Source organism: Podarcis vaucheri, assembly GCF_965113315.1.
Source record: "Podarcis vaucheri genome assembly, chromosome: 11".
Taxonomy (NCBI): Eukaryota; Metazoa; Chordata; class Lepidosauria; order Squamata; family Lacertidae; genus Podarcis; species Podarcis vaucheri.
Window position 1 is genome coordinate 30,309,097 of NC_138749.1, and position 12,330 is coordinate 30,321,426.

The following is a 12,330-nucleotide window of genomic DNA, read 5'->3' on the forward strand; positions in this document are numbered from 1 at the left end:
AGCTATATAGAAATGTACACACTGCCTTTTTAGTACACATATTTTGCACAAGACTGATTACTTCTATTAAAATCACAATGTAGAAAATAGCAACAATAGTAGAAATCTAATAAACACAATATATCAACCACACATTAAAGGTATGCCAGTGACATCAGCAAGCTTGTCAAAGGTTCCTGTTGTTATCTCTTTCAAAATAGAAAAGCCACCCATCAGGTCCAAATTAGATGTTACATAGAAATTCCATGATTGACACTCTCCACGCCTTTTTCTTTCTTAAGAAATGAAAGTCCCAGTTTGCTTGGGGATCAGTCCTTGTGGGGAAGTCTAACCCTTTGTCCTGGTTGTCAGTGGTCAGATCCAAATCGCCCTACCCCCAGAAGCTGCTATTAGTCATAGGGGGGAAATGTAGATGCACACAAATTGTGCCTGTAAAGGGCAAACTAGACACATTTTTTGGTTATGTAAATAGCAGCCACAGGCAAGTTTGAGCAGTCTTGGGGCCATAGAGAGTCCATAGTCCTGATGACAATTACCTCTCTGAAGCTGCTATTTGTATTTCAAGGGATGCTCCCACTGGTGTAAGGGGAAGCTTCTTTGAAGCTGCCATTTGCATTTCAAGAGTTCTGCTTGTTAAGTTACCGATTAATTTTAGGTGACACACTAGGTATAAAGTTAATAGAAGCTTTATTGTGAAGGGAGGCTATGCTTTCCTCATAGGTGGTCAGAAGCTCTTTTTCCTTCAGTTCCAGGATGGCTAAATTTGGTATTTACTGTTTCCCTTCAAAGACCATACTGTGTTTTAAAGGATATTCAAAGTGATATGCATTGAAAAGAAAATTTAAAATTCACTTATTTGCTGTTGTTTTAGGTTTAGATTCTGAAGTGGCTGGATTTCTGGAAACAGACAGAAATGTAGGTCTGTTAGTGTTCCCCTCCCCCCCAATTGTAACTATATAATCTCTGTTTTTCAATTAATTTATGCCTCATGGAATTCCCCCTTCCCCCATGAAAGCCTACGAACATGTTTTCTCCAGATATTTATTACATAAACAAACAAACAAATAACTGTAATCTTAACAAGGACGCAGGTGGCGCTGTGGGTTAAACCACAGAGCCTAGGGCTTGCTGATCAGAAGGTTGGCGGTTCGAATCCCCGCGACGGGGTGAGCTCCCGTGGCACGGTCCCTGCTCCTGCCAACCTAGCAGTTCGAAAGCAGGTCAAAGTGCAAGTAGATAAATAGGTACCGCTCCGGCAGGAAGGTAAACGGCTTTTCCGTGCGTTGCTCTGGTTCGCCAGAAGCGGCTTAGAGATGCTGGCCACATGACCCGGAAGCTGTACGCTGGCTCCCTCGGCCAATAAAACGAGATGAGCGCCGCAACCCCAGAGTCGGTCACAACTGGACCTAATGGTCAGGGGTCCCTTTACCTTTACCTAATCTTAACAAAGATGTCATTTCAAACATTCAGTCTGAGCTTGATCTTGCTGTTTTTATGCAAATCAATCAGCATGCCCATAGGATGTGTATAATGATACAGTGCAGAAGTTATTGTGATACAAATTATTACACCATACAAGATTGTGAAAGAGACTTGCCAACATAGTATGTTGAGTATTGAAAATGTATTTTTGTAATTTTCCTGCAGTAGCTCCATTGGTTCTATTATGAGCACTGAACTAGATGTGATATTAATTGCATGAATGAAATTAACACACACAATTTTTCTTATGTAACTAGCAGCCTTGGAACCTTGGGGAAGGGAAGTTTAACTTTTTCTTCTCCCTGCCGTGGTCCTGACCAAAATAGCTTCTTTGAAGCTGCCATTTGCATTTCAAGAGTAACTATTTTTGTTGGGACCATGGAAGAGAGAGAATTTTTTTAAAACTTTGTGTGCTTGGGACACCCCATCATTTACTCATACACAGAAGACACCAATCAGTGCATAGCAATAGCTAAACAATTTTGTGATTTCACTCTATCCAGGATACACACAAAAGATAACAGGGTAGCCACAAGGACAACATGTCACCCTCCCAAGTGAAGACCTCCATAGCATAGTGAACAGGAAGGTGGCATCTCTAGTAACCATGTACTCCAAGTTTCTCCACAGAAAGGGTTTTGATTCCCTTGACATCCATGTCATTTTGATCATTCCCTGTCATCCTATCCAACCACAGTTCTCATGTCCACTTATTTGATTTCCTGTGTCTTGCTAGCATTATCCCAGCAGATTTCACTCCATTCAGCCCCCTCTCTGCTGGTTGACTTGTCATAATATCACAGCACACTGGAGAAAGCAAGAAGATTATTGGAGCCCACCATATTGCCTATGCTGATGCTCTAGTAGTAGACCTCCAATTGTACTAAAGAAAACAGTTTTTCTTCAGCTTTTTTACAGTGGGTTATATATGTTTTCTGGGTGGGTTCCCAGGCTAATAACAGGACCAGGTTTTAAATTTATTATTTGGTATTGTGTTATGGTACTTTATGCTGTGGAGCACTTTGATATTTTATGTAAATGGGCATATAGAAATATTTTTATCAATCAATTTATTTTTTGCATTTATACTTTCCCATTAACTCACTCCTCTGGGGAGTTATCAACGTTATGAAAAATAGAAAATACAAGACAGAGAAAATTAAAATAAAACCAATTTTTAAGCAATACATATCAACCCACAAAGCCATCTAAAGACCAGAGAAAATACATAGCTTCAGCAGTACAATTGCATCAAATGCCTTTATGTCATAAGAAAAAATATAACAATGAATGAATGAATGATACTGAGAAAAACATTTAAATGTAAAAGACTATTAACGAGTAAAAATTGGCTGTAAGCTCCCTGGAAGGAGACTGAGGGATCATAAGACACCATTAAAGTTTTTAGCAAAGTGTATCAGGGTAAACCCTTTTTCTTTAAGTGTCTTAAAACTATTATGTAAATATACAGTCTAGTAAATTGTGCACTTTTGTCTCAGATTAAAAGAAATATAATAGAACTGGGGAAAGTACAAAAACAGCTGTTTTAAAAAGCTATTTAAAAAAGCTATTTTAAAAAGAGCTATGATGAAGAAGCAGCATTTTCTTTGAAGAAAGCTTTGCAAATGTGTGCTTTTGAGTGTTAAATTAGCATATGTTTTTATCATTAGCTTACAGAGACTTTAAATGTTGAAGTGTCTCCAGAAATAAGCCTTCTTTTTGGTATGGATGCAATAGAGGATTCAATTCCACAAGATACAGAGATGTCAGAGGTTTTTCAAATTGTCAGTAAGGAAGATATGACAGAAAACCATCCATTTGAAACAGTCCAATCAAGTATAAGTGTAAATGAAACAATGGCTGTGGAATTTGAAGATTTGATGGAACCACTTGATGATTCTGAGACCCTCAAAATGCTTGACATATTGGAAAATCAGGATGGTGCTATTTCTATGGCTAAGTCTGTAAATAAGGAGAGCAATGCCCTGCCTGTAGAGCTTCTCACAGCACTGAACTCCTTGTCAGAATCTGCAGCAGCATCTGTCTGTCAGCCAGAAGGCAAGGGAAGTTGGTTCATCATCGCAGACAAACAACCAACACCAGACCAAACAGATGGTGATTGCACACAAATAACAGATATAAATGTAAAATCTCAGCTTCATATAAAACACCTTGAAGAAACAGAAGCTTTAATGATGACCACATTGCCATATCCTTCAGAGGAACAAGTATGTATACTTTAAAGTTGAAATGTTGGTTTACAATTTATATTCACATTAATGTTTATTGAAATGTTGAATTGCCGTTTATATTCACAAAACCATCTTATACCCCAAATAAGCCTATTGTTTGTGTATAATATTCCTAGGTAAGTGATGTATGTTTTTATTACCTTGCCTCTCATTAAAGTTGCATACTGCCATTGTTAGGATAAGCAACCTTGCTTCTTCCCTGCTGTCTTGTACAACAGTGATACCTGCATTGTAAAGCCCTCTTAGTATAAGTTTACAGTTTGCCCAACCAGCCTTCTCTTTCTATTTTTCCTTCTGCAATCCACTGTACCCCTGACAACCCCATGGTGTGTGTGTGTGCATGCTCCTGAACAGTGAACAGCAATGGGGTATAGGGCTGTAGTGGGAAGGAAGAATAATCCCAAATCAGATGGAAGGATGTTATTTAAGTGAGAGCTTTGCTGACACAAGAGTCCTCTGGTTTTCAGGTGATTCCCTCTCTCACTGCAGCTTCATATGACATGGTCCACACTTGTACAGTACATGGAGCTGCAGGAAGGAAGCAGAAGAACAGCTGCCTTCCACTATTATTTTTAATTATTATTTATTAAATTTATATATTGCCATTCATCTGAAGATCTTTTCTTAGCATCCGTCTCTCTATTGAGAGACAACAGGATGCGCCTCTGGGGGTGAGGTCAAACTGCTGGAGAATCACAGCACCTGCTGTGGCTGCAGAGACTGGTAACCAGAACATTTAGCACCAGCTTGGCTGCTGGAGTTGCTGGAAGGAGGTGTACAAGACTGTTCAGCCATTTTACTTCATTCCAGATTTGTGTAGGGTTTACTCCTTAGCCTTTTATTTCCCTAAGATGACCCACAAGGCACCGGGTATCTGAGGATGGCTTATACCATTGGTCCATATAGCTCAGTATTATCTACACTGATTGGCAGCATTGCTCCAGTGTTTCAGACTGAGCGTCTTCCAGCTCTACTTGGAAATGCTAGAAATTGAACCTGGGACTTTTTGCGTTTAAAACAAAGACATTGTAGTCCCTCTTACCAAATGAAGCGCCCTTCAGACCCATTTCCTCCCCAGAAGCTTCTACAAGGAAGTCCCCACCCACCTCAAGTGCAACTGAAGGTTCTTTGGTGACCAGGACATTTCGTCTGTCTTGATAATTTGCTTTTGCATGTTTGTTTCTGGTATGTATGTGTGTATGAAGAAATGTAGGTTGTGCATCGTCACTAAACAAATCCATATATTGATTACATTTCCTCTGTATATCAGTACCAACAACTTCCCATTTACATGCATTCAAGGCATATGTAACCATTCCTGTTGCACAAAAAGGCATAAAAACAGTGTAACAATCTGATGAGCCTTTGCAAATGCAATCCCATAAGCCCTTGTGCAAACTGTGGCGAATTGGAGTTTGAGCAAGGTGGTTTGGAGGGTGTTTGCTGGCTTTTTCAATGGTGTTCACGCAATTTCACTTAAACGTGTGGTGCCTTGGAACACAACCCCCGTGTAAATGGGGAGCTGTCTTTATATCAAAACACCAATTTCCAACCCCTCTCTTTTGAAAGAGTGTAAAAATATTTTTAAGGGTCTACTGAAACAGTAATTCAGGGAATAGGAATAGAGAACACCATTGCTCATTGGTTTGAAAACATGCCCCCTTGTGTATATAGTCAGCATGGCTTCTGCATTAAATGATGTTATTGTGTGATAAAAGGTAAAGGGACCGACTCTGGGGTTGCGGCGCTCATCTCGCTTTACTGGCCGAGGAAGCCGGTGTACAGCTTCCGGGTCATGTGGCCAGCATGACAAAGCCGCTTCTGGCGAACCAGAGCAGCACTCGGAAACGCCGTTTACCTTCCCGCCGGAGCGGTACCCATTTATCTACTTGCACTTTGACGTGCTTTCATTTTTTAAAAAAATGATATTTATTACTTTTTCAACATTTTCAACACAACACTACAAACAAAAAAGAAAAGAGAAAAAACAATACAAATACAATACAAAAACACTACATGGACTAACAAAACAAAGCAAAAACAAGCAAAAACAATTTAAAAACACCTCAAACATTTTCAATATCTTATACAGTGGTATCTTGCAAGACGAATGCCTCGCAAGACAAAAAACTCGCTAGACAAAAGGTTTTTTCGTTTGCGATTTGCCTCGCAAGACGAATTCCCCTATGGGCTTGCTTCGCAAGACGAAACTTTTCGCGACTTTGTTAAACCGTTAAAACCGTGCTTCGCAAGACGAAAAATTCGCTAGACAGCAAAACTTGCAGAACGAATTAATTTCGTCTTGCGAGGCACCACTGTATTTCATTCACTTATTTCCAGCGACCTCCTCACACCTCCCTTTTTGTATTCCACTTCTATTAATTGTTTCAGCAATTCCTTTCCATCTTACTCTGTTTTCTATCCTATAATTATCTTAACACATTCTTGCCTTATTTTTCCTTTAATTTTCTATTAATCTATTTATACTTAATTCCTTATGACATTTCTACTAAAGCCATATAACTTCATTCCAACATTTTTCTAACATTCCTTAATTTTACAATATTTCTATAAATAGTCTTTAAACTTTTTCCAATCTTCTTCCAACGATTCTTCTCCCTGGTCTCGGATCTTGCCAGTCATTTCCGCCAATTCCATATAGTCCATCAACTTCGTCTGCCATTGTCCAACACTTCAGTGCTTTCAAGAAGCAACCATTCTCTCAACCAGCAAAAAGCAGATGGTTCACAACGAAATTTAAAGGTCTGGCAGGGCAGGTCCACCTCCTTCTTTGGCATCCATCAATATCTTAAGTTTTACTCGAGGCTTCCTGCCCTGCCAAACAACTCTAGAAACATCCCTCTGCCACCTCCTGAAACAATCCATGCCATCCAAAGCTTGCAATGTTTGAAACAAAAGCAACATCCCCAGCAACACAGCAGCCCTCAACCCCACCACAGTAACTCGGCCCAACAGTAACAACTTCTGATTTGTCCATATTTCCAAATCCCCCTTCTCTTCAATCCAACATCCTTCACAGTTATCCTTAAACAGATTCACATTTTTGGCAGTCATACTAACCCCCAAATACCTCTCTTTCTCAACCGATGTTAGTCCTGTCGCCTCCTGAAACTCTGTCAAGCTTTCCTTTTCCAGTTCAGATAGGGCTCTGGTCCTCAAATTCATCTGTTCTTCTTTAAGTTCAATCATAACGAATGTCAGCTTATGTTCATCAGGTTGTCTTTGTATGGATGGGACTCTCCTCTTCAGTTGTATTGCTTTAGATTCAGCAGCAAGGGTTTTTCCCCTGACTTCATCTGCAGTTTGCCGTATCAGAGTAGATTCCTGTGTCAGTTTCTGGGTGGTTTCTGGATTGGTATTCACCTTTTGTCCCAAGTTATTTAAACTTTCTACGATTAAGTCAATTTCAATATTTGCAGCATCCATTTTCACATTTATCACATCTGTTTTCTTGTGAAGTTGTTCCAGCGAATCATTTATTTTCAATAATGCAGCCACTAAGGCCTCTTCTGTCGACATCCCGTCTGTTTTTTCCTTTCCATTTGCCATAACACTTAAGAGATTAAAGGTCAATTCCAAAGTCTCACACTTTTTTATCTTGCAGCTGGAAATTCCCCTAGCCCACCTCCTGTAAAGTAACCAATTTCAAAAACTTCCACTAGGGGAAAACAGTTTCTATTTGTATCGGTCAGTATGTCCTCTTTTAAACACAGTTTCAATAATCCAAAGTTAGTTTCAATTTTCAGTTACTTTCCTCCTTTTTTTGAAAACAACTGGAGACAGTAAAAACAATGTATTCTCTTGTTTAGCTACTTGTCAATGAACGTTCTAAACGCTGTCAATGGACGTTCCCAAAAACATCAATCCTGCTAGCAGCCCATTTCCAGGGTCAGAGCGGCGGTATTTTAACTCTCTTAACTCTCTTCTACAGGCATATTCAGTCCACCACTTCCCCCTTTCTTCTCCTGTCTCCAAAAGGGGGGGGGGTTTAGTTCTTTACCGATGGAAATTTAGTCTTTTACAAAAGGCTTTCCAAGACTTTAGCTTGCAGCCTCCTTGCTTCAGTTTATCTACAAAAGGGGGAGGTGGACTTCCTGTATTGAACCTCCCCGTTTCGATGCCAGATTAAACGTTTAAAAATCCTTTTCTTCCCAATTCAGCTCTACTCACGGGTAATTACTTTAGAGTCAAATTGTCCACAGGAAAAAGTCAGTGCTCTCTGACAACAGCTATGCGGCTTCGCTCCGTGGAAGAAGCAGACGATTCGAAGCACCGCGCCACTCATCCCACATCACTCCGGATCCCCGAAACCGGGTTTCCCCGCAAGTAGGGGGAGGCGCAAAAGGTGCCCGCTGAATCCCACGTTCACAGGCTTCTCCTGCCTGTGATTTTTACGGGTCTCCGCCTTCGCCGTGGCGGTACAGACCCAAATTCCCATGGGGCAAATTCCTCCCGATCAGAGGAATTCCGCCATTGCCGGAGGCACCAACCCGGAAGTCCTCACACTTTGACATGCTTTCAAACTGCTAGGTTGGCAGGAGCTGGGACCGAGCAACAGGAGCTCACCCCGTCCCTGGGATTCGAACCGCCGACCTTCTGATCGGCAAGTCCTAGGCTCTGTGGTTTAACCCACAGCGTCCCTTGTTTGTACAATTGCAAACTGCTGTGTACACTGTGAAAAAAATAACCCTTGTGTGTTTCATAGGGTGTGTGTGTACACAGCCCCAGAACAGACAGATGAAACTACTTTTTCACACCGCACATAGTTGAACTATGAAATTTTTGCCCCCACAAGAGGCAGTGATGGCCACCCACTTGTGTGGATTAGACATTTTTTTATGGAGGTAAGACTATCAGTGACTACACATGATAGCTGTGTTTTGCCTCCACTGTCATAGTCACTATCCCCCTGAAGAGCTGTTGCTGGGAATCACAAGTGGAGAGAGTGCTGTTGCATCCAGGTCCTGGTTGTGGGGTTTCCATAGGCCACTCTGAGAGCAGGATGCTGGGCTAGATAGGCCTTTGTTCAGATCCAGCAGAGCTCTTCTTACATGGTTACACTCAATGGAACAGCAATTATGCAGACTATAGGTATCAACAAGGAAAGAAGCATCAGAGATTTTCTCCCCTTGGTTGCTTCAGGGAATGAGGAAGATAAGTAGCAGCAGAGCACTCAGATTTCTGGAACTTACATCATTTACAAATGCGAAGCCTGATAACTGGTTTGTGCTAATTTTCATTGCATAGTTCTGTTAAAGAGTTCTAAAACAAGCTTAACTTGTTGATTTATGTTGCTTGAATTGGACAAGGTTGGTGGCATGACATTCAGTAGGATATATCAGCAAACACTGGTTAGGAGGAGGATGCAACGTTGCACAACATTTCCAGGTAGTAATAATTGATAATCAATTTTAACATCTAGAACTGCTAGGCTTATGCCATAGGAGGAGTGCTTGCATCTAAGGCAGGCCCGTTAGATGTTGTTTGACTCTGATCATCGCTAACCACTGCCCATGCTAGCTGGGACTAATGGATGTTGGAATCCATCAACCTCTGGAGGGGTACAGGTTCCCCATTTCTGTTTCATTAGCAGGCTCTTTTAAGTGACTGTAGCTCAACTGCACCTGTAGTTCTAAGGTGCCATAGCACCATTTGGTCATACTAGAAGATAACTCAGAAACAGTAAAATGCAGTGGCTGACCTTCTAAGTGGAGTTAATAGTCAGAGCTATGTTGGACCTGTTTTAAAAGATTTTCACTGGCTACCAGCTTTGTTCCTGTCCACCCTTCGTCAACAGTATGGATTACCTTTGCAGAGAGTGGGACAAGGGGAGTATGACTTCATCTCTCATTAACATATGATACCATCAACCATGAAATCGTCCTGGTCCAGCTCCAGGAAATGGGAATTGGGGGCACTGTATCACAGTCATTCCAAACTTACCTTCAGGACTGAATCCAGAAAGTAGCATTGAGAGTGTGCCTTTTGACCCCCTGGCAGCTACATTATGGGGTAACCACATTAACTGCAATCAACATTAATGTCTAAGAGATTCTTCTACCTTCAGAAGATTCAACAGGAAAGCTGTTGTCAAATCTTGCAGATGTAGTCACACTGCTAGAAACCCCTTATAGATAATAGTATCATTCTTACGCACGTTAAATAGTTATGTGAATAAAAAATAACTGAAAATTGCTACACCTTCTGCACAGTTTTAAAAGTTATTGTTCATAACATCTGTTTTTTGCATTAAATAATCATCTGCACTGAAGCTATATGCATACAGAGAAGTAGAAGATTCTTTCTATAAAATATTTTACCTTCTAAAGTAATTGGGTATGTGAAGGAAATGCAATGTGATATTCTCCCCCCCCCAAAAAAAAGCCCCATCCAGCTCAAGGAAGAAACACAGGATTGTGTAACTAGAAAAAGCACCATTCCTCACATACATTGTATAGCTCAGTTATCTCTTTTCTTGTGAAGGAAATGACATCTAACCTTTGTCAGAAAAATATAGGGGTTATGGTAAAAGGCTGTCTCATTAGAATTTGACTAAACCTATGTTGCTTGTCCTGGAAGTTCTCTAAATTTGACAGTGATTTCATTGTTCATACTTTTAAAACAGAAGTTTAAATACATGTAGCTGTACCCAGGGTTGCCATATTTCAGTGTAAAGCACCTGGGTTTTCCTGGACATTTTCCTGATTTACAAAAATTCCACCCTGACACTATTTCCGACGGATGAATCCCAGATATGTCCTGGAAATCTCAGATATATGGCAGCCCTAAGATGTACCAATATGTTTTACTGCTCTACTAATAATTTTGACCTCTTTTATAATTGTTATTTCACAGATTGGCTTTAGTCAGAATATGCACAAATTAGTCTATTCAGACCATCAGAATATTTCCTCTCGTGACAGACCAGCTGAAAAAGGAGATTCCATTTTAAAGGATAGCAGTTCATGTGAACAAACTATCCAGGTTGCTTCATGTACATTAAAGAATTCAGCACAAAAAAGGAAGAAGCTTACTCTAAATGATACTGATCCTACTTCCAATTGTCAGTTTCTAGAAGGGATGCATCAGAATAGACACAGTTTTGAGGCTCAAACAAGAGAGTAAGCTAATGGTTTTGAATATGATAAAATTTTTACAGTGGTTAATGGGAAAGCTTATATTAAATATAACATTTTTACCACTTTGAGATGTTTTATATAATGTGTTATGGAAATGGAAATAATAAAATAAATAAGAATATCCTGAGTAGGTAAAACCAAAAAAAGTTTCCATGTGAAGTTTGGGTGAGACTAAATATACAGTTTTCCTTATCCTTTTCAAGAAAAATGTTTTAATATATATATGCACATCATGCGCAGTATAGAGAAATGCATTTGGTAATTTAAAATGTTTTGTTTGTCAGCAGATCTGACACTAAAGATAAGGAAGATGACTGTTCACAGATGGGAACTGTATTACGCCACTTCTCAACTACAGATACAAATACTAAAGTTGAGCAAGTGAGGAAAAGTCAGAGGATTGCCACGAAAAGAAGTAAGCAGTGTTTTTTTATCTTCTGTAGCCTGAAGGACATATGCTCTCCCCCCCCCCCCCGCTAAATATGTCACTGTGGCAAAGTGTCCCAGTTCATGTTACCATTTCTGGGCATTAACAGAAGCTCTGCGTCCATCGCTATCAATTCTCTGTCTTGTACTGGGTTGGAAGAAAATATTGTGACCGAATGTGGAATTTAATTAGAGCAAGGGACACCTTCATTTTCTAGGTCTAAGCAAGGAGGCTTCACTGGCATTTCCCCTTACTCAAATCTAAAGGCCAAAGTACATGCAGTTTATGCTCTGCATCAAGCAAATGTCTCGTTTGGCCCTCCATGCTAAGCTCATGATCCTCAATATTACCTCAGGTTTGGGGTAGGGGATAAAATTTGATTCAGTTAAAGGTGAACCTACCTAATTCGCACTTTTTAAAACAATATGTGATCAAAAAAGCCTTCTTTTGAAATTCACATTTCTCTTAATTTTGCAGTGTTGTTCTCCAATTTATGTGTACGATAATGCTCATACTACGGTAAAATGTTCATAAAAAGCCATATATTGGTGTTGGTAATGTACAAAAATGAATTGCAAAACTGTGTGTATTGGGCAAAATAGTGCACAAACACGTGCATATTAAGAGAAATTCACACTTAAATGCGAATGAATTTCAATGAGGGCATTTGAAATTTTGTTTTGCAAACTGATGTGGAAATGTGGAGAAAAGAACTTAAGGCTGCAAAAATGAGAAACTGAAAGAAACCAAAATTGATTGATTTGTCCATCCCTATGCCAGATTCAATTTCACCACATCATCCTTATTGAGTAGAAAGCTCTTAGTGCTTGGGCATGCAATTTGCTTCTTGGCCATTAGAGCCAGTTCCTATTACTTTTAGAAGACATTTTTTAATTGGAGCTGCATCAGCATTTGAAATCCATGATCACTTGGTTGGGCATGAAGTATTCATGTTTGCCTATATGAGTAGGTGCTGTGGGGAACCTTACTTGATTGGGAATTCTCCACT

General features: G+C 40.0%; 1 protein-coding gene across 10 annotated transcripts in view; it reads left to right on the forward strand.

The window, feature by feature from the left end:
- ANKRD31 (ankyrin repeat domain 31) overlaps positions 1 to 12,330 on the forward strand; it is a 53,967-nt gene that overhangs the window by 8,815 nt on the left and 32,822 nt on the right. For 7 of the 10 annotated variants that reach the window (XR_014212103.1, XM_082191850.1, XM_082191853.1 and 4 more), the window contains 4 exons: positions 872 to 915; positions 3,153 to 3,710; positions 10,611 to 10,876; positions 11,179 to 11,309. Coding sequence is in view for 9 of the 10 variants with exons in the window: in XM_082191850.1 (XP_082047976.1) it covers positions 872 to 915; positions 3,153 to 3,710; positions 10,611 to 10,876; positions 11,179 to 11,309 (999 nt within the window). In the remaining variant the exon portion in view is untranslated. The remainder of the gene's footprint in view (positions 1 to 871; positions 916 to 3,152; positions 3,711 to 10,610; positions 10,877 to 11,178; positions 11,310 to 12,330) is intronic. The other 3 variants (XM_082191852.1, XM_082191856.1, XM_082191851.1) reach the window with 3 other exon arrangements.